Genomic DNA, 21,960 nt, shown 5'->3' with positions numbered 1-21,960 from the left:
TGAACATGGCAGATTTGTTTAAGTTTGTGACAAATCGCTTTTATAGACACTAATGAAGGCTGGGGAGACATTTCAGCTTTCAGATTAAGTATTAAAAAGACAAATGCACATTGAGAAGATAAGTTTTGCTTTTGGTTCTACTAAACAGGCACGAGGGGGTGCTAAAACCAAAGCCAAAACATCCTAGTTGCCCTTTAACAAAGAGCAGGGACTCTGTAAAGGTGTGCTGTGGTATAGACATGCTCTTGTGTGTTTTTGGAACCAAACTGTTGCAAAGTAGTCAAGAAATTGCATCTTATATCTCTCATTTAGCACTTTGTTTATCATTTAAGCTCCCTATGAGTCCTGGAAGGGCCCGGATTTAACAGTTGTGCTTATCAGCAGACATGGAAAATTGTGCTTTGCATGCTTTCAAGCAAACTTTAAAACGTATTGGTCTATTTGTTGAGGTATGCTAATTTTGGTGTCTCGTTATGCTAATGTACATAGTAAGTCCCAGACAGCTTTAGCATGGAGGGTATCAACATGGCTGTTGGACACACTATAGAGCTCCGGACCCCACGTGACTCTCAGTTAGTAGACACCATTTTGGCAGGTAAAAAAAGGTAAACAAACACATGAACGTGAACGGGATCGGCTTGGATTTTACTTCGTCAGAGTTTACTTCACACTTTAAAACCGAAGAAATCGTTTTATATAGTCAGAAATTAAATAGTGTCCCTGGGATACTTTTTAAAAACGCCAGAAGCTGTCGGAGCGGACTTCTTACTGGACCTGGCCGGGGAACCCCTTGGGATTTACCCGGAGGAGCTGGCTCCGGCGGCTGGGGAGAGGAAAGTCAGGGCCTCTCGACGCTACTGCCCCCGCAACCCGACTCTGGATAAGCGGATGAAAATGGATGGATGGACAAATAACAGATTTGCACGTAAGTAGTTTAAATAGAGTGCTGTGCTGTTTGAATGTATAAACTGAACGCCAAGAGAAATCACTCGTTTGATTTTTTTCCGTGAATAAAATAAATATATCAGGCAGGAGCGTCTCATGATCTGTCTGAGATCTGTCTCGGTGAGACAGATAATAGCAATCCAAAGTGCTTTTTATGTGTGATCTGACACTTGATCAACCATTGCTTAAAAATTAAATACAGCTTAGCCGGTTAATTGCTGTGATCATAAAACACGGAAACAGCAGCACGCAGAAACCACGAGGCAACGTTTTACGTGATGTTTACTTGTTGCTATGAGTAATAAGACAGAAAAAGCCACGCCAAAATAAGTTTAGGAAGCCCACTAAGAATCGTATTAAAAGCATTTAAAATAAATACCATATACAGTTGAGGAAACGTTAGTTTAAGTACCTGATATGAAGCGGTCGCTGCATAAGTGAAATCCTTTACTCTCGGGGTCCCACAGTTTCATTTAAGGCCGGTCACTAGTGCGTTTTATTACAATGATCCAACGTTTGCGGCGCTCCGGATCTTGGGGAATCCTGTAGAAGGATCTTCCCTTGACTTGTCCCTGTCTGTTCTGGCATCCTGGGGCACAACAGGAATCGACCATATTTCCCGTGTGAGATTTATGACAACAAATAGTCTAGCTGCGGGCTTCTGCCTGCCAAAATGGTGCCGTTTCGATTTGAACTGTTGCATGCTGGGAAAAGTGACGTCAACTCCCGGAGCTCTATTGTTTGACTTCACTGTGCACATATATAAAAGTATGACATCTACCTGATTAAAAATAGATGACTTCCCATTATGCCAAAGACCCCTCAGAATCATGTTGTATGCATTAAGATGTTTTGCGTCAGGTCTTTTTTATGGAACTTGCAGACATTTCAGAACGTAGGAATAAAAACAAAACAGCGATGGACATTTACACTGAGTTGTTTTCAGTAAGAAGTTCTAAAGAAAGACAACTTTTTCTGTGTTGACGTAGCGAAAATTAACATGTTAACGCTCAGATTATCTAGGAGATGCTTGTTATGGATAACAACTTTACTCATTAATCATCGTGTTTCATTGCTAAGTATCTAATAAAGATGGGTGCCAGAATCATAAACTTTAAAACTCTAACCCATTACTTTTAATGTTGTGACAGATGTTGCTGTAGTTGCCCACAGATGTTAAGCAAGTAACTAAAAGTCACAAAGGAATTAACACAAAGGAGGGAAAAAGAGTTAACCATAGATAATGAGCAGATTTGCATGTCAGCGTGATTATGGATCACCTGTAATCATTTTAATTGAAGGGCTTTGCATTCCAGTGCACTAATTACAGAGTGCAACCATTTGATTTTATTTAGACCCCGACTGTTCTGACCCCCCGCTGCCTTGTCTCAAAACTCACACATGCATCATTTGATCCTATATTTCACTTCTATCTCATCCTTTCCAATCCAAATGCACTTTCTCCTGGGAGAACAGTGTGTTTGCTCTTGTGCAGGTATTCTGTAATCATAGATGACCAAACTGTAATAACATTTCAGGTGTAATCATTTTAGGTGGTGCAACTTTATGCTTAGTGAGCACATCTGCTTTTCAGATCATTAAAACCTTAATTTATTGAGCTTTTTAAGAATCTAATGTCAAATACAGACAATAAAGGCCATCGTGGTCTCACATCCAAACCATAACAACCTTGTTCAAAGGTCCACAGCAGTTAATGTTTATGTGGTGCTTTTTGTCGTGTCTGGGTTGCTGTTGCTCATACTCATGACTTACAGTTTAAATGCCTTTTAAAAACTAATGTTTGAACTTCACCTTGATGTGAATGTATAATTCACATTCCAGTGTGTGTATGTATGTATGTATGTTGTATGTATGTGTGTATGTTGTAGAATTGAATAAAATGTGAGTTTTTAAAGCATTCTACCCACAAAAATTATAAAAATAATGTTTGTTGATTTAAAAATTGCAGGATGGACACATTTCTGTTTACTGACTTAATCACAAAATCATATGTGCCTAAAATCCTAGAGCACTGGTTAGGTAGAATTATAGTTTATCTGTGAAAATGTAGCGAGCGATGGCAAGGATCATAGTGTATGTGATGTACTGTACTTAATAATTTGTGATTTTACTAATTTGACAAGCAGGCAGAGCAACCCCGTCTTGCCTGGTACCATCAACAATTCTCTGATTCATTTGTATTTGTTCTCAGTAATGAAAAAGCTCTTTGATGCCTTTATTGGTGCCTTTTTTGCAGCCCATTTCCAGCTTACCTTTAGTAACAGACTGGTTGCAAGTCACATGAGTCTTAAAACAGGCATTTGAACAAGAAAATTGGTTACAATAAACACATGAAGGGAATAAGTTGCCCCAGTTAAATAGGTGTGAGTAACTTGGTGTTCCTTACTCCCAGTACTACAAACGTAGTAAACATGCTGGTAGTGCATTGTAAACACTTAGTGATAATTAGGTTATTAATTCACAACAAAAGGCAACAGACACCTCACCGCTCCAAAGTTTAACAGTTCGTGTCTCATTTGGTTTGAAGTAAAAAATAAATCCTACAACGGTTTAATCCTCATCCTATGCTGGTAATGGAATACAGGCCAATATTAGAGGATTTATGGTATATCTCCACAATATACCGTGCTCAGCAAGTGACTGCACCCCTTTAAAAAGTATGCATTTAATCAGTAGCTCAATGAATAAAAGAACAATTTCCAGAATTTTCACAAGGCTGGCTTTCATGGAACAGTTGTTTAACTCCATAAAATGAAATTAAGGTTAATAATATCACAGATCACTAAATCTTCAGTTTTACTAAAATTGGTTGAAGAAAAAATGAATGCACCCCATAACAAAAACTACTACATCTAGTATTTTGTATGACCACCTGTGATTTTCAAGGACCACACCAAGTCTTCTAGACATGGAATGAACAAGTTGGCGACATGTTGCAACATCTATCTTTTCCATTCTTCAAGAAGAACCTCTTTTAGAGTCTGGATGCTGGATGGAGAGTGATGCTCAACTTGCTGCTGCAGAATTCCCCACAGGTGTTGGATCGGGTTCAGATCAGGAGACATAATTGTTCATTCAATCACTTTCAACCTGTTCCTCTTCAGAAATGCAGCAGTAGCTTTAGATGTGTGTTTTGGATAATTGTTGCGTTGGAAAAGTGCACGACAACCAAGTGCACGGAGGGATGGCAGTATCTTCCCCTTCAGTATCGAGCAGTACATTGTTGAGTTCATGATACCATCAATGCAGTCCCACATCCTCTGCAGTGTGTGCCGTATGATGTCACAGGAAACAATCACTCCAGGCATTCTACTGCTTTAGCTAACTGCGGTAAACTTACTTCTGTTGAATTAGACCCTAAAAGTTACAGAACCTCAAATATACCTTATGTAACAGAGCCTTATCTTCTTAAAGAGCAAGTCACACCAAAATCTACTTTTTTTTGCTGATAACGTGTATAAATAAGTGTATTATTGTGTTGTAGACATGTGTAGTTGTTATTTTTGCATTTTGGTGCATTTTCTTTAAAAATTTCAACCTAAAACCTTCAGTCCAGCGCCCTCTTCAGCTCAAAAATATTCTACTCAACAGCAGTTTGAAATCTGTCTCGACCAAGCCCCCACAATGCGGGACAGAAATTGAGTCCAATGCGGAAGTGAAATAAATTGCAGTTCCAACCTCATCTGCTGGGGCTGGTGTCAGAAGCGAGCAAATCCTCATTGACTCCCATGTTAAAAATACCAATTTCACAGCAGAAATAAACATGTGTACAACCTGGTACCAAAACCATCGACATATAAATATTGGACAATGGGTTTCCATAGACTCCAATAACACGTTTTTGAAGAAAAATGGGAGGTGGCCACCACCGCCATTTTGACCGTGTCACAGGTTCCGTCAAGCCCAGACAATTCCACAAAAGGGAAGAGAGGTGGAGCTGAGGGTGGGGCTGTAAGGCTGGGATCAACTGACGACACCCGGTCGAACTAGCTACAAGCTAACCTGAAGCTAACCCAGAGCTAACGCGGAGGTGGGAGCTAAGCTAATGGAGGTAGCAACCTAGCTACAACCGGAGTTAACTGTGCACAACACCAGAGCTTCTGAGTCAGAGATACGCCGGGCTGACCGCTGGGTAAAACCGGGTGGAACACAGAGGTCTCCCGAGACCTCCTCAAGCCGGCAGCCGCACAGCAGACAAGCGCCGCTGCGATCTGAGATGCGCAGAGCTGCCGCTGGGGAGAACCGGGTGGAAAGGTTTCCATCCCAGAGCTCCACAAGCCGGCAGCCCGCACAGCAGACAGAAGCCGCGGCGATCAGAGATGCGCCGAGCTGCGGGAAGGGGAGAACCGGGTGGAAAACATTGGTCTCCCGAGAGCTCCACAAGCCGATAGTCGGAACCCAGCTCCACCAACATGTTATATTTCAACCCATTTTCTAAAGTGCAGCATTATGTTAAATGCACTGGGTTTTACCCCATTACATTTAAATGTCATGGTTAAAGAGTACATGTTAAAATCTAAGCTCAGCTAGTGCACGAGCGGCAGTGACCTAAAATCTAAATTTAAAAGCTCAAATACAGAGAAAGTAGGATGTGGGTGAAAAGGGAAAGGTGGTGGTGATGGGGTACCTTGATAGACTGGTGCATTTCATCACTTCTGGGTAGACATTGTATCTCTATTTGTTTTCACTGATGATTAAAGTAGATGCTCATGGGTTTTCTTTTGATTCTTTGTAGAGTTAATGATCTTCATAGCAGACTCCGAGGCTGAGTAAAACCTTGCATGCCGTCTTCACTCATCCAGCCAGTATATCTTCTTTCTAACTGAGGTCTTTTAACTAAAAACAGAGCTTTTTGTCTGTGCAAATACGGCAAATGGGAAATTCACCAGATTGAGTGAAGCATTGAGTCTTATTTTCCACAGTTTGTTGCTTTGAAAAGAAATATTAGAAGCTTCCTAGCCAGAGGCTTGACAGTTCCCCTGCTGCCACAAGTACTCCTTTTCCACCCTATTATCTCCTACTCCCTGGGCCTTTTGTTTGGTCCCTGGCTTTTATAGGAGGGTAGGAGAGGGCCATGAGGAAATGAGCTGACCTCAGGGTCATAAGTGGAGTCAGGGGGCTGGAACTGGACCACGGCCCTGCCAACCTCACTTTCTCAGGGCTGGTTCAGGTTAAAGCAAGAAAAGCAAAGAAAACAGGTCGAGTTTGGGGACGGGGTGCCATCTATCCTCAACCCCACGTCGTATGACTTTAATTAAGCCAGATTTGACTTTGTTTACAGGCCCCAGTAGTCTTAAATCTTCTGGCTCTTTGCCCTTCCTCCCAAAGCCCTTATTTCACTATCCCCTCGTACCTTGGGTCCTTCTTTTCTTCTTCCCTTTAATATGGTGTCAGACATCTATTTATTATGCTGTTTTAACTGGTTTTCAGGAACGAGTTACAAGCTAACTGGGAATCCACCAAATAGGATTTGAGGGACACCCCTTCAAGATGTCAATCTGTTAGCGATATGAAAGGCTGCTCACCCCACTAAACTCCCCCTCTACTGGAACTCGGGGGGCTCTTTATGGCCCCATCAGGCACCCGCATGGACTTACAGCTGACCTTGTGACCTAGCAGTTGAAGCCATATGAGGAGGGAGTCTTTCTCTTGTCCCATTATTACCTCTATGTGTGTTTTTTTTTTGGGGGGGGGGGGGGGGGGGGGGGGCTTGTTGATGTCCCTTTTCTTGACAGAAAATTCTCAAGTTGCAATTTCATTAAACACTGTTCCTTTGACCCAATAATTTTTATCAACCTCAATTTTTGGGATGATTTTCCTTTGTAAATTGTGGATTTTTGGGACATGTTTAAAGCCTAAAACACACAGTGGTGTGCATTTGTTTCATCTAATGAATACTTTCAAATTTTTGTCCATTCATTAAACTTTTTCTTTTTTTAACCTCCAAGCTGATCTCCCACATAAAAGATTTACATGCATCTCCCCTGCTTTTATTACGGAGAGACTTGCATATTTGCCATACAGCAAAAACTCCCTCAACAAGCCCCATCACAATAAAAATTTACACAAACGTCGAAGAGCTGTTACAACTGGCTTACTGGCATGTTAGTAGCCAATAAGCTCTGTGCACAATACATAGTCTCAGGGCGTTTGCTTGCTAATTGGATCAGTTGGGTTAAATAAATGTTTAAGTTCTCCCATGTACAGAGGCGACCTGTTAGGAGCCCGTGTTCTCTGCAGAACAGGAACAAAGCAAATGAGGAGGAAAAGGAACGAAAATAAAGTGAGAGCAGGCGTCAAGAAAATCACAGGTGGAAATACTCAAATATTTTGTCATTTCAGGTTTCAAATCCAGCGAGGAACTAGTGACCCCACAAGCTACAAGAGTCTAGGAGACTGCTTCAGGACAATCTTCTACAAGGAAGGGTATGTTATTCATTTCCATTTTACAGTATTACAGAAAACAAGAGTACAAATGTTAAAGATGGTGTTTGTTTTTACATGTATAATAAGTTATTTAAAGTTAATAGTTGCTTCAAGCAAAGATCACAAACCTTTTTTTGCATAATTTGTGTTTTCTTCCTTGATGTAGAGAAAAGTTTATTGATTTGAAGAAAAACTACAAGTAAGCCAAAAAATGTAGTACTTTCTAAATGCATTCAAATGTCATCAAAAAGAGTATTTAAACCATGCAACAGTTTTGTGTTGCAGTAAAAAGAAAATATTGGGCTTTAGGTTAATTCAATAATTTCCAATGGAACCGTTGTGCCACAGGAGGAGTGTTCACATTAAACCTTCATTCTACTGGCATCCATTTTTCCCAAAATGCTTTATTTGAGTGATGGTTGTAATATAATAGGTTTAGTAAGAGAAGAGCAGCAGGCTTTGTAAATTTGGCTGATTCACCAGCTTTGCAGAAATGTACACAGAAAACGTGAGAGCGTGTCTTCCCACTCTCTGGATTTTAGGAGACTAACTTAAAGCAGTCAGCCTGCCTCGGTCCCTCCTCCTCCGCCCGCCTTGTGACAGCTCTGTGAGACAGTGCAGGTGTAGGAAAAAGTGTTTGCCACTTGTTCTGTTTACGGCGAGTCGACAGTTTTACTGCGGATATAAAGTTGATCTGCTGTGAGGTGTGAGTGAGCGCGTGGTGAGAGGGCGGGTTAGTGACAGTTGGAAATCCTCAGTTGGCTGGAGTTCATCAGACACAGCTATCCTGCTACAGTAGCTGTGCCGTCCACACACACACACACACACACACACTTATGCTGTCAGTGTGTTAACACCTTTGTATAAGTGTTGTTGTTTGGATAGGATTTTGAGGAAATCTGTCCTTTTAAAAGTCAAAAGAGGAGAATGAAGCAATAAAAATGTTTTTCCTGATTTAGGTCATGTGATCTTAGAGAAGTGAAGGTGTGTTTTTGGGATCAGGTGGGGTGGAGGGGGTTATGGTACGTCTCCACTACGTCGTTGGCCACTTATTATTGACGGTGTATTTTTGCTGTAGTCTGTAATCCCCACCCAGTAGTCCGTCTGGCCCACATCCAGACCAAACCATTTATAATTTATATAAGTAGTGCAAGGCCCTGCTGTTGTAGGATTATTAATACAAATAAACATTCCCACCCAACCTGTGGCCACACCAGGTCTTTACACTCTTAAAGGCAATGACAGAGGAAATAAGAGATTTTACTTAGCTCAGTAGTTAAATTGAAGAACAGCACGGACAACTTGATGGTTGGACTTGTTTTATCTGCATGATTATTTCAGAAAGATTTAAACACTTGTGTCTGAGGACATAGGAAATATGTAGAACAAAATATGTAAGATATGATACAGAAGTAGCAAATCTGTGTGTGAAAGTAAATTGTAAGACCAATGTCTTTCTTTAGCATGTAGACCCAGCCTTCTCGACTGGTTTTCAGCATTTAAGTGCTTTTTATTGTACATCATAAAAGGTGAATAGTGAATACTAATGTTTATCCCTGAGTATGTGTGTTTGTTTTTAACTCATTAACCGCCAGCCGTTTCCTGATCAGAAAAGCCCTTCGCTGCCAGCGTTTTTCAGCGTTTTCACTTTTTGTTAAGAGTCACAGAACGTTGCCCTCTATGATGATGTTGACGTAAAAACTACCAAAATAAAGAGTAGACTCACCTCTTACATCAGGAAGAATCAGCGCGTTTCGATCGTTATCCATTCTTTCATAATCTGTTGTCGAATTGTGATTGGCAGAAGCTTTTCCGGTTCGCGCCTCAATTTTTTTACAGCAGCGGCCTAAAATGATCTCCTAACACATGGATTTTCTGCTTCCTGATCACGTGACGTGTGACGTATGCGGATGAAGATCGGCTTTAAAGCTGGGATGTTTGTTCTCACTGTGCGGGGGCTCGTTCCGACGCCCACACAGCAAAATAATGCAAATGGCGACTTTAGTCGTCATTGGCAGTGATTGACTTAATATTAGAATATTTCATGGCCATCAGATTTAAATGGATTTTTCTGAAAGTCTTCATCAGATGTCCATCTTCAATCCTTTTAGAGGCAGATATTCAATATGACTGTCACATATAACCATCCTTAGCCAATACAAATAAGAATAATTAAACCGATTTTGCAAATTTCTACAAATAGTTTATGGGCCTTTTCCACCAGTACCTACTCAGGGAAGCTCAATTCAGTCTGGCCTGGTTCCAAGGATTTCCCACTAGTAATGATATCAGATTTAACCTGTTTCCATATGGGCCCAAGCATACTGAGCTGAGTAGAAAACGCAACATCAGAGACTGTGGTTCACTGATTGGCTAGGGAATGAATTCACTTGTTCCTCCAGAATATGCTGTCTTGCTGCCCTCCATTATGGTTCATGTTAAACAGTTTGGACTGTTTATTGAATTTTCCTACAATAAATTCAGTGAAAAAAATTGCTAATAATGTTTCACTGAATGTATCACAATATATGTTGATACATTGTATTGTCTCCCCTGAATCGTGATATGTATTGTATCGCCAAAATATCACAATACACATCCCTAACACGTACAGTTGTAGCCAAAGGTTCAGAGAATCATTTATAGACCCCTTGAAACGTGAAACCCTAACCCTGTCATTTTTCTACATATTAAAAGATTTTGAAAGAACCGGCTGATACATGACCTTAATTTGTGCGGGCAAGAAGATGTTCGTCAAACCAGGCAAGATTCAAAAGATTCTTTCCAGGTAAAAACATCAAAGTGAAATTGATATTATCTTTGCTAAACTGAACTCTAAATGTATAACATATAAAACTTGCCATGTATGAAATGTGTTGCCATAAATGGACTGTGACAAAATATTTACGTGTCCTGTTTTGTTCTGTGAACCCTGCCACACGCCAGAGTTCTGCTGAATTGTTCCTTTTTAGTCAAGGTGGCAGAGGACATTCGGAAAGGCAAAATATTTGCAGATGAGGCACTCATTGTTTACATGATAAAAAGCTCCCCGGGGTGGGTCATATTTCCCATGCACGTCCTCAAAGCAGGGCTGTGAAGCTGAACATTTTCCTTTTTTATTTAAATGCAAATGTTCTGCATGTTTACAGATTGTGTCTTTATTATTGTCTGGTTCAATTTTTGATTGGCCTTGTCTTTCTGTCACTGGCACGCTCTTCTCCAGATGGATGGAGGCTGTTAGAAAAGGAAAGGTTTATGAAAATGAAAGCCAAATTATAGACACTAATTCAAACAAACACAAGCTAACTCGTAGAGACACATCCATTCGGCTCCCCCCTTGTCCCCTGCTCTCTGTTGGGGGGGGGGGGGGGCATTTGTTTAAGGATGACAAAAGGGGACTTAGTGCGTACTTTACATTTACAATCAAATCAGGATTCAAATGATGGCCACTCACTGAAGGCCATATTTGTTCTGTAACAAATTTCACTCCTTCCTCATCACCAGTGGCTGCCCAGTCTGACCACACCCGGGAAATCTGTGGCCACCATTTGCATGGACAAAGAGAACAGGAGGAAGGGCCTTCCGTCTGGCTAAAATAACAAGTTGACACGAACAATACAAGAGATTTATTTTTGACTTTCACGAAGGATTTTCCTTGGAGTTAATCCCTTGCTCTATTTTTGTCACGAAGGCACGACTTTAGCTGTTGGATCGTACATCGACTGGAGAGTGTTTTATAATAGAGTGCAGATAAAGGCTCCTCATAATGACTGAACACAATATCATGTGTTACACGGTGTTTAAGTTTGTTCCTGTTGGTCTAATTTGTTGGGAAATCTTTGGTTACAGATTTAGGTATACATCTGGCCGGGGGGGGGGGGGGGGGTTGCTTGGAGCCGAACTAAACAGCAAATCTGGTCGGTAGTAATAATTTTTTACCACAATTATTTAATCTATTGAGAGAACAGACATGTTTTCTAAACTAACCTTAAATTCCGGCCTTAAAGGGAACAGATCTTACCCCGGCTTTCCACAGCAGCCGTCAGCAGCACGTTACTGCAGCAGCACGTCATAGCTGCTGATAGGAACCACTGTGGTCAACAGAACCTTTTCCACTGGAGCCGTCAGCAGCGCGAGTCGGCCGCGTCTCAGGAGCAGCATGTCGCGGCCTTTACGCGCCGGTTCTATTTTCTACGTGCGACGCCTCTGAAACTGGTCAAGTTCGACATTTTTGGGGAAGGAAAGACAGGAAATCGGACGCGGAAATGGAGAGAAGCACCCGAGATTTTCAGAATAAAGAACGTACTGCCTTCCGGTTGCTTTACTTTAGAAAAGGTTACTAGCTGTGCGGCCCCGTGAGAAGTTATCACCTAGCCAGCGGTCTCCTTTGTTTTTCAGGTCCGTATTGGCGATTATAAAATGGACAGAACATAAAACACAAACCATTTTGTAGTTTTATCCTGCTTGTTGTTGTGTTTACCGTGCTCGGTCGGTGACAGCTGCTCCCCTGCTGCTTCGCGTCTCGTGGGAAGGGCCAAGCAGCAGTTTACGCGAGCAAGACGTGCTGCTGCAGTAACGTGCTGCTGACGGCTCCTGTGGAAACCCGGGGTTATAGGGTCAGGATTTAAGGGTTAGTTTACATCTTAAACTGGTGAGGTGAGAAGCTAGCTTTAGCTAAGCTTCACCCACTATTCTGTTGATGAAGAGAGCTTTGTAATCATATTTTAGTTTAATCTAAGGCCAGTGACATTATTTATTTATTTATCTACCAATGATGAGTTTGGAACGGATCAAATGGATCTCATTTCTATCCTGCCAATTCTAATATTAATTTAATAGTTTTTTATTAAATGTTTATTTTTTTTATTTTGTTAGCTTTCAAATGATTCCTCTGATCCAAGGCTGAGCCCTGGTGCTCAAACACAGGATAAATTTTTCACACTTTTCTGTTATAAGTAATTAAAACAAACTTGTAGTTAAAACGTGTGTCTGTGTTTTGTTTAATGCTGAACCTTGATCCAGCATCCTAAACCTTATTTATTCTCTCCAGATTTCTGCCGTGTGACACCACTTGTCTCCATCATTTAAACTCAGTCTGTGTTTTCTAATAAAATGCTGACTTTACAACTAAAATTAGAATTATTTTGCTTCTCATTGGCTTGCAATTATCTCAAAAGTAGTTATTCATAATTAGTTTTTTTTACTTTAATTTAATCAGAAAACAATATGTGTAAAAATTACAAATCATTTGAATCTCATTTTTGTTTAAAGACCAAGTTCTCTGAGAAACTTTTTCTTTTTGTTATTTTTGAAATATAATCAGTCACTCTTGAGTTTCACATTAAGGCTGAACATTAAAATACTCTTCTATGCCCATTTAGTGCATAAGCCACCAGTAGAAAATAGACGGGACAATGCTTGAATTAGAAAAACCAGTCATGTCTACATCACACTAAAAGTTATAATTCATGGGCTCACCCATCTTGGCTCACGATGGGGAAGGTTGTTGCGTCCAGGCGAGACTAGGGGGTGTTTCTCAATGCCAAGGCACCTTGCCTTGATGTCTTGGCCCCAACCCAGTTTCCTAGGAGATGTGTCACCAGGAAGCCCCAAGGCATGTTCCAATGTTCATGTTCTACCAAGGCATCTGTTCTTCGTTTGTTAGCCGTTTAGCTAGCTGAGCAAGATACACGTTTGGTGTCTTGTAGCCTAGCCTTGGTCAAACATTTCCCAGAATACACTAATGTATTTTCAAAAAGAAGCCGGCAGCTACTTTGGGGGCAAATTTCAAGTTTAAATGTAAGTCTACTAATTGTAGCTATCTGGCTGATGTCTGAAATGTTTTAAAATTTTTTTTTTAGATGCAAAGAAGTTATCTATAGTTGGTTTGTTAGTTGCTTAGTTGTTGCAGCTTTGGTGGCTAGCAGGTAGTAACACACTTACACATTAACAAATATGTACACAATATATACACAAGTAAAAGGCTCATTATATATTTACATTGAAATGTATACATATAAAATATAATGTTATCTTCCGTGTCACGTGATGTTACGTGGCTGCTGCGGAAGCCGTGGTTACCGTTTTCTTTGCCCAAAGAAGGGCAGTGTCCTCGTAAGCAAGGCGCCTGGCCTCACAAGACATCACCTTGTGTGGCCAGGCCCGTTGACATTGAGAAACAGCCTAGAAAATGTCTCAGCAAGTAGAAGCTAACTGTTAGCATTAGCAACTCCACCACATGGCAGAACACCTTTAGGCTGGGGTTTTTTGTGGAGATAAAACATTAACGTTGCAGGGTAATATTTTTGTGAGCTGTAGATAAAGCCTGGAACATTAACTTCTAATTCCATTTTAACTGATTGTTTAAAATTTGTTTGTGTTCAAGACAAAATAATGAAAACCATGTCTCCGTCTAAATCTTAAACATCCATTTGCCCTGTCACCCGTTGACAAGTGTTTTCAATAATCAGTTGTGTTTTGCTGCTGTTTATAGTCCGTATAGAAGCCCGTCTTCTTTTGACTCTGCCGAAACCTAATGACCCATTATTCTCAGGGTTTACTCAATGGAAATGTGTGCCTGCAGTAACAATATTTACACTTGTACCAAAACGACTAAGATCATCTCTGGTGACTTGTGGGGAGTGTTGACACAACAGAGTCAATGCTGCTTTTTACAGGATATAGTCGGTCACGCCACGTTGTTCTCCTTGTCCTCAGACAATAATCATCAGATTATACGTCCTTCCATGCTGGTTCACAGATGAATTCTGCATTTGTATTTATTTTTGAGTGAAACTCGTTTAAATGTATTTGATTTCCCCCATTTCCCCCCTGCTCTTATATAATTTATACCAATATTTTACACAGCTTGACTCAACTCAAGCTTTATTTCTAAAGCTTAACTCATTCACTGCCAGCCGTTTCCTGATCGCTAACGGCTTTCGCTGCCAGCGTTTCTCACCGTTTTTACTGTTTTTTTAAGAGTCACAGAACGTTGCGTGCTAGGATGATGTCGACGCCAAAACAACCAAAACAAAGAGGTGACTCACCTCTTACATCAGGAAGAATTTGCGTGTTTTCAGCGTTATCCGTTCTTTCATAATCCGTTGTCGAATTGTGATCGGCAGACGCTTTTCCGGTTCGCGCCTCACTTTTTTTACAGGAACGGCCCAAAACGATCTCCTAACACATGGATGTTCTGCTTCCTGTTCATGTGACGTGACGTATGCGGATGAAGATCAGCTTCAGGGCTGAGATGTTTGTTCTCTCAGCGCGGGGGCTCGTTCCGATTTTCAAACAGTAAAAAAATGCAAATGACGACTTTAGTCATCATTGGCAGTGAACGGTTGGATCTAAAATGACGACTTTAGTCGTCAATAGCAGTGAATGAGTTAAAAACTGTCACCGATGATGAAGCACGCACATTAATAGGTAACTCATTCCACAGTTTTGGGCCTGCCACGGAAAAAGCCCTGTCTCACCTTTAAACGAGTCCTAGGAGGTGTGAGTTGGAGACTATTGTCTGAGCGGAGTGCCCGTGCTGGTGTATATGGATGTATCAGTGTCTGCTAGTTATTCCTTTGAGGCCTTCTACGTCTCAAAATCACAACCTTCTCTTGCTAGTTCTGTTATTTCTGCTGATGCTTTTAACCCTCTGGAGGCAGGCGTTGCAGATTTGCAACCTTAAAACCTACCTACCTGGTTACTCCACATTCGTATTTCACGAGCATTTTTTTACTCAGAAGTACCCCTGAAGGACATAGTCCTTATATTAAAACTTATTTTGAGCCTGAGAGGGTTAAACAAAATGAGAATCTGCACACTTCAATCTGCGATGTAGGAGTTTATTAGTCAAGCTTTCGGTCAGAGACCTTCATCAGGAATTCCTGATGAACAATTCCTGACGATTCTCATTTTGTTTATTCCACTTTTTGATCCAGCACCTTTTCCCAGATGAGCGGTGACTCCTTCTACTCTATCTGAGCCTGAGAGGGTTAAAACTGAAAAATAAGAATTGTGTCCTCAGGCATGATTTTTTTTCGAGTCCCCTAAAATATGAAACCTGATTAAAAAAAAGGACTACGTGGGATGTGTCATTACACTAACCACTCCTTTAGTTTCGCTGTTGGAGCCTCTTGTCTTTCAACGCGTCTCTTGCTTTGCCCTGACAGTTTAGCCAACTTCCTCTCTCGTTCTCATTCACCTGCATTCGACTTCTCTTTCTGTCAACATCTCAACAAGAGGATCTAATGGGCTGTGGCCTCCATAGATTCATAGAATCCTTGACGTGTTTCAAAACACTGCTTTGTTATGTGGCATTGTGAAACCTTCCACAGTGAATATGGGTGTCGGGATTATGTTAATCCTAATTTCCACCTTCTGCCTTTGTTTCTTTTTCTTCTTACTCTAGTGTTTCTTCACCTATGAGCTATCATTCACAAATCAGCACAGATGTGGTATATTTGGGGGGTGGAGATGTTTTATTCTGCTTTGCCTTATGCCCGGAATCACACATATGTTGTACTTCAGTTTAAATGAAAATCAATGATGTGTGTTTAAACCATGACTGTCATGTACTTTGAGATTTATCGGCTTGCAAAAATTAGTAATTCCTATGACTACAAATGAGATGGCAGTACGTTGCGTAAATGCAAAGCAGTTATCTATGGTTAGTTGCTTAGTAGTTGCAGCTTTGGCGGCTAGCCACCACAGAATGTCCTTTCCCCTAGCGTAGCTGCTACTTACCACATGGCCAGGTGGACACGCTAGAGAGATTATGTTTCTCAGCTGTCAATGGAACACCTGAGGATTCCCCCTGGAGGAGCTGCCCCAAGCGGCTGGGGAGAGGGCGATCTGGGCCTCCCTGCTTAGGCTACTGCCCTTGCGACCTGACCTCAGATGAGAGGCCGAAAGCAGATGGATGGATGGGTAATTTAATGTTGATAGAGGATTAGAGCTGTTATAGTGAATCTGCAAACAAGCTAGGTTTTAAACACAAACACGATCACAGAACTGGATTCCTGCTAGGGATTGTATGAACTAGTCGACTAGTCGACCTCACTGCTCTGTAGTGACTTTTTATGCCTGTCATCGACTAGTCGCTGTCACGTGATAATGACGAGCTGCAGTCCTCGGAAAAGACAGCAGGTGACAAGCCCCTGCGTGTCTGGATCGAGGCAGAGGCGACGCGCTGTGCCAGAGCGTCGGTACTGACACCCGCCATAAAACGGACATTTAACCAAATTGTGACCTTTTCCCTCTTGCAATTTAACCTTCCCCTCACCCCCATCCTAATCTTAACCAGCTTGCACATGCAAAGCTCTGATCGTTGACGCGCTCCAGACATCTGCGTCCTGAGCACGGCCACAGTAGCATTATCAAATCAGGTGTCACCACTCAAAAACAAATGTAACGCGATCGTTCATGTCGGCTCATTTCCTTTCATGTTTTCTGTCTTTTATTTTTGCCTGATGCACCCCGCTGCTGTGGAACGGGGTGCATCATCTGTTTTGTCCTCCGGTGACGCACTGCGGTCGGCGAGCAGCTCGCACTCCGCTGTTTTTGCGGTCGGTGGATCTTTTAGAACTGCAGTTCAATGGTAACTCATGAGGTGAATATATATGAACCCAGGTAGCAGTTTTTCTTTAGGATTGAGAGGAGATGCAGGAAGATAATAAACAGGCAGGACAGAAAAATAGTCAAAATAAAAACAAGTTAGTTTTTGTACCTGGTGGTTGCAACAAACAGACACCATTGAAGGTCATCAGAAGTGAGGAACAGAAAATGAAATAATTATTTTAATGTTTAGAGCAGCAGGAACTCAGAGAGGCTGCAGGCGCATCAGTGAGTTTGCGGCCGCTGCGCAGGGGGAGGGGGGGAGGGCTGAAGCAGGAACAGTATATATATGCAGAAACCACCGTTGTTAAAAGAGACGTGTTTAACTTTGAAAATGTGGGCGCAATTTTAATTGTCAAAAACTCCAGTGAACCAACCGACCCCCCCACCCCCCCGGCCGCTTCAGGTGTATGACGTCATCAACGACTAGTCGAAGTCAACTCGATTTTCATTACTTGACTGTCGACTTTTTAAAAAATTAAGTCATGCAACCCCTAATTCCCGCATCGCCAGAGGAAACGAGATAGCGCTAAACACCAGTCACCATTTTCTATGTTCTGTTGTTTGTGACATGAACCCCAATCTCCCAGTCCCAGGGTAGACACACAAACCACTAGGTCACTGAGCTGGTAAACAGATATTGAAGTTACCATATCATAAGGCCACAGGTAGGATTTGAACCCAGGTCTGCTGAATTCAGCACCTTTGCCACTGAACTAACAGCCAGGCAATACATTTCTTCTTTTTGGTCAGCCATTGTGAGCATAAATAAAAGATTATAAGTTTTATTTTGCATAGATTTTTGAGGATGTGCTTTTCTAGCAAATCTTGGTGGTAAAAACTTCACTCTGGCCATCCAGTCCCTGGAAAGACAGTCCTTGACATCATTGTGAGTTAGCTAGATGGCCCATGAATGCGCATTTGGAAGCTGATTGGTTAAAAACACAGTTCCGTCTCTACAGTATAATGTGTGCCTATATGTGTATAATGTGGGCCTACTCTACTGATTCTGACAGGCTTGGGAAGATTAGATCTCCCTAGCAACACATAGAAACTGAATCTGTTTGGACGAAACAACAATAATTCACTGATGTGTACGGGACTGGAGTAGCCAAGATAAACGTTTAAAGATATGATATAAAAACTGTTGGAAGTAAATGAACACAATTTTATTTAACAAGCATTATAATTTAGGTTGAAGATATAGGTTAGTTATAATATTTAGGCCTTGCTGGTCCTGACACACACCACTGTTTTATATTTATATCATTTACTTCCTTATTTAGAATTTAAAGGACATGTTTTTTTGTGACCATTAGTCTGTCACCGGTAGTGGCTGCACACATCCAAATGAGTGATGTCACTATTTTATGACTTAGAATAACTGACCTGTGTTGTTAGGGCAGGTGTGTGTGTCTTGTCTAAAAAAACACAAACAAATAAAAATTACTCAGAAGGAAAAAATTAAATGTGACTGATATCCTTGTTTCCCATTTTCATGAATGGTTTAATTGTAGGCTCACGGAAACTTTCTGTTAATAAAATACAAGGAAGTGTTGGAAATGAAAAGCTGTTTTTTTGCACCTGTTTTAGCTTAGCAACTGGTTTGTTTATTGTTTATGGATTACTTATTTTTATCTGCTTTGCTTTTGCTCCTAGATTGTGTAAAAGATGTACATAAATATTGCAAGGATCTTTTATTAGAAACAGGTTGTAGAGTGTGTACTGACACACACACACACACACACACACACACACACACACACAACGATAAACGCCTTGCATTAGATGGGCTAATTGTATTTTAAATTGCACGAGAGTAGTGAAAGACTTGGACCTGTTTGACCTGTTTTCACTTTGAGGCAGTCCCCTTAAAAAACATTTAAGAATGAAATCATCTCACAAGAAGTCAACTGTTGCCAGTAACAGTTTGTTATCAACACAAAGGCTAATGACTCTGCAGTTTTTGATGCTCGGGTCTTGTGCTGCCATGAACCTGAGCTGCTTTTTGAATTTAACTATCCAAAACGCACAAAACAAAAAGTTAGCAAAAGATTAGTGATGTCGATACAGAAAAATCCCCCTGGTGTCTTCTTTGATCAGGAAGTGGTTAATTCCACTCACGTTTCATCCAAGTCACAGACTGTGGGAAATGCCTGTGCTTGCACTTCCTAATGTATACGAAACATCCTCTGTGCCCCTCTGCAAAACAAAACTACGCATTGTCACCATCCCTGGTGCGAGTAAAACACTATTTTTACTGCGTGTGAAAGCTGAACATGCAGGGTTTTAAGTGTTGTGTATAAATAAAACCCAACAATCAAACTATTTGTCTAACACAATAAATGAGATGAGATTCATTTTAAAACAGGCACACACTATGATGCATATCACTGCTCTACTTTATTATTTATCCTGGCTTCGCGTCCTTTCTAAATCGTGGCCAAGGCACGCTACCAAAATGACTAAAATTATACACTTACCCTCTCTTCAGATGTCCTGTATATCATATTCTGAAGAAGCACTCTTAAATTATTTCCTCATCATGTACCTGCAGAACATGTTTGCTTGGGTTTGTGGTTTGAAGATATATCTTGGTAATTAAGTTGCCGAACAGCAGTAATGTACTTTCTGTTTCTGTTTTCTTAGCTGGATTTTGGCACTGCAGAAAAGTTTGACCTCTGTTGCACAAACCAGTAAAAAGAAGGGAAAGTTTAAGAAAAAAGCCTTGTGGTTGTATAAGAATCATTTCACTTCATACCTTGCCCTTAACATCAAATTGTTGCCTGTTTATAAATTAGTTCCTGGCTGTTAAAGCGGATCGGACATGTCTCAGATAAAAATTTTCTTTCTAGACCTTGAGGGGTTTCTTCCACAGTTTCTCCAAGGCAGATTTGTGGCTTTTTTCGTCCTTCCCAGCAGAACGCAGCATCTATTCTCAATTAATCTTGAAAATTCCCCAATATTAAAGGTTAGACTTTTTAAGTATCTTATTCATGAGAGAACTAAGCCATCTGTCAGCAGAGGGCATGTTCAAGAGCAAACGTCCACTGTGTGAAATCTCAAAACATTCAATGGTTGTTCAGTATGTTGTGTCTTTTTCCACCATATTGCAGTTGCACAAGATGGTTAGTTGGGCTAAATTCACTTAGAAAATGTTACAGTGATCTACGGACCTTGCTCCCATGTTTCCTGCCTTTGATCTGTAGAATAATAATAATAATAATAATAATAAAAATTAATAATAATAATACATTTTATTTCAAGCGCCTTTCAAGACTCTCAAGGTCGCTTTATAAGTGCAGGTACAGACAAGAAAAATAAAAACACCAATACAAATAATTACATAAAATAATCAAGATAAAAAAAAGGAGCTAAGACTAGATAAAAATGTAGGAATGGAGGATTACGGTTGCTAGGCTAGAGAAGGGTAGAAGAAGGAGAATAGCTATGGTGGATAAGCCAAGCGGAACATATGAGTTTTGAGATGGGACTTAAAGATTGAGAATGAGTTGATATTGCGGATGTCAGACGGGAGAATGTTCCAGAGTTTAGGGGCTGAGTAACTGAAGGCTCTGGCTCCAGTGTTACTGAGGCGAATACAGGAAACAGATAAGGAAACGGAGGATGATGAACGAAGCGAGCGAGCGGGAGTGACGACATGGATGAGATTAGAAATATATGGAGGAGCGAGATTGTGGATGGCTTTGAAAGTGTACAGAAGAATTTTTAAGTCAGTTCGGTATTTAACAGGGAGCCAGTGAAGATGGTGCAAAGCAGGAGAAATGTGATCGTAGATGGAGGTCTTGGTGATTATACGGGCGGCGGAATTCTGGACCGGCTGAAGGATATTGAGTGACTTTAGGGGAGACCGGAGAGGAGGGCATTACAGTAGTCGATGTAGCTGGTGACAAGACTGTAAATCGAAATAGCAGCAGAGTGTTGGCTGAGGGAGGGGCGGAGTCGACTGAAATTGTGGAGATGGAAGTAAGCAGTTTTTATAATATTGTTGTGTAAAACCCTGTCTGGTGGAAACGTTTGCAATAAGCATTTGTTTTGTTTTGGATGACAGAAAATACCGTATGTATTAATGTCTTGGTCTTAGTTCACATAGTGAGATACTTTTGCTCATTGGGGCCTGATTCTCCTTGTCCTACAACCATAGACATCCCTGATTATCTAAATGGCTCTAAAGACTCCTATCTCATAATCCTGCCATGTGGTGTGCTAAATGGTCAAATTGTAAATTTCCTTCTAGGATCCTAGAACCCTCCGAGGTGCTTTACAACACAAGCAGTCATTCACCCATTCACACCCTAGTGGTGATGAGCTACAATGCAGCCACATCAGCCATGGAGCACACAGACAGAGGCGAGGCTGCTGAGCACAGGCACCACCGGTCCCTTTTTCCCCCACCAGCAGGCAAATTATCTTGCCCAAGGACACAACAGCAGCATTCTCTGCTGAGAGCCGAGATCGATCCGACAACCCTCCAATTACTAGACAACCTGCTCGCCCTCCTGAGCTACTGCTGCGAAGACTGCTCTGGTCTGCTCGGGAGCACGTTCGGACATTCAACAAGCTGGACTGTCTTGCTCCGATATCACAGCTTGTGATAACTAGCAAGCAACTTGTTTAATGTAGCCAATCAGAAGTAGTCCACAAACTAATGTTTGTTTACACTGATGTCACGTTTAAACGTTTAATCTCGAGAGATTTTGCGAGATTTCCCAACTGGCCTAGGGATGTTTGTGGGGTAATGGTTTGTGTGGAGTGTGTTGTCTTTTGCACTACTTTGGGGTCTCCCACGTTTGGAACTCGTCTGACAAATTTACGTTTTTGCCATGTGAACCCAAAACATTCTCACACACGAAGCGTTGAAAAATGGCGATGGGTGACCAAGCGTTTGTTTCCATGCGCTGTGCCAGAGCGTTGCTTTCCAACGCCCGCAGT

At 41.3% G+C, this 21,960-nt stretch overlaps 1 protein-coding gene across 1 annotated transcript in view; it reads left to right on the top strand.

The window, feature by feature from the left end:
- slc25a21 (solute carrier family 25 member 21) overlaps positions 1-21,960 on the top strand; it is a 137,462-nt gene that overhangs the window by 105,569 nt on the left and 9,933 nt on the right. The window contains exon 4 of the mRNA XM_015969583.3: positions 7,309-7,392. Coding sequence (XP_015825069.1) covers positions 7,309-7,392 — 84 coding nt within the window. The remainder of the gene's footprint in view (positions 1-7,308; positions 7,393-21,960) is intronic.

This window comes from Nothobranchius furzeri, chromosome 18 (assembly GCF_043380555.1).
Source record: "Nothobranchius furzeri strain GRZ-AD chromosome 18, NfurGRZ-RIMD1, whole genome shotgun sequence".
NCBI lineage: Eukaryota > Metazoa > Chordata > Actinopteri > Cyprinodontiformes > Nothobranchiidae > Nothobranchius > Nothobranchius furzeri.
The sequence above is the reverse complement of the archived record's forward strand: the minus strand, read 5'-3'. Positions and strand labels throughout refer to the sequence as shown.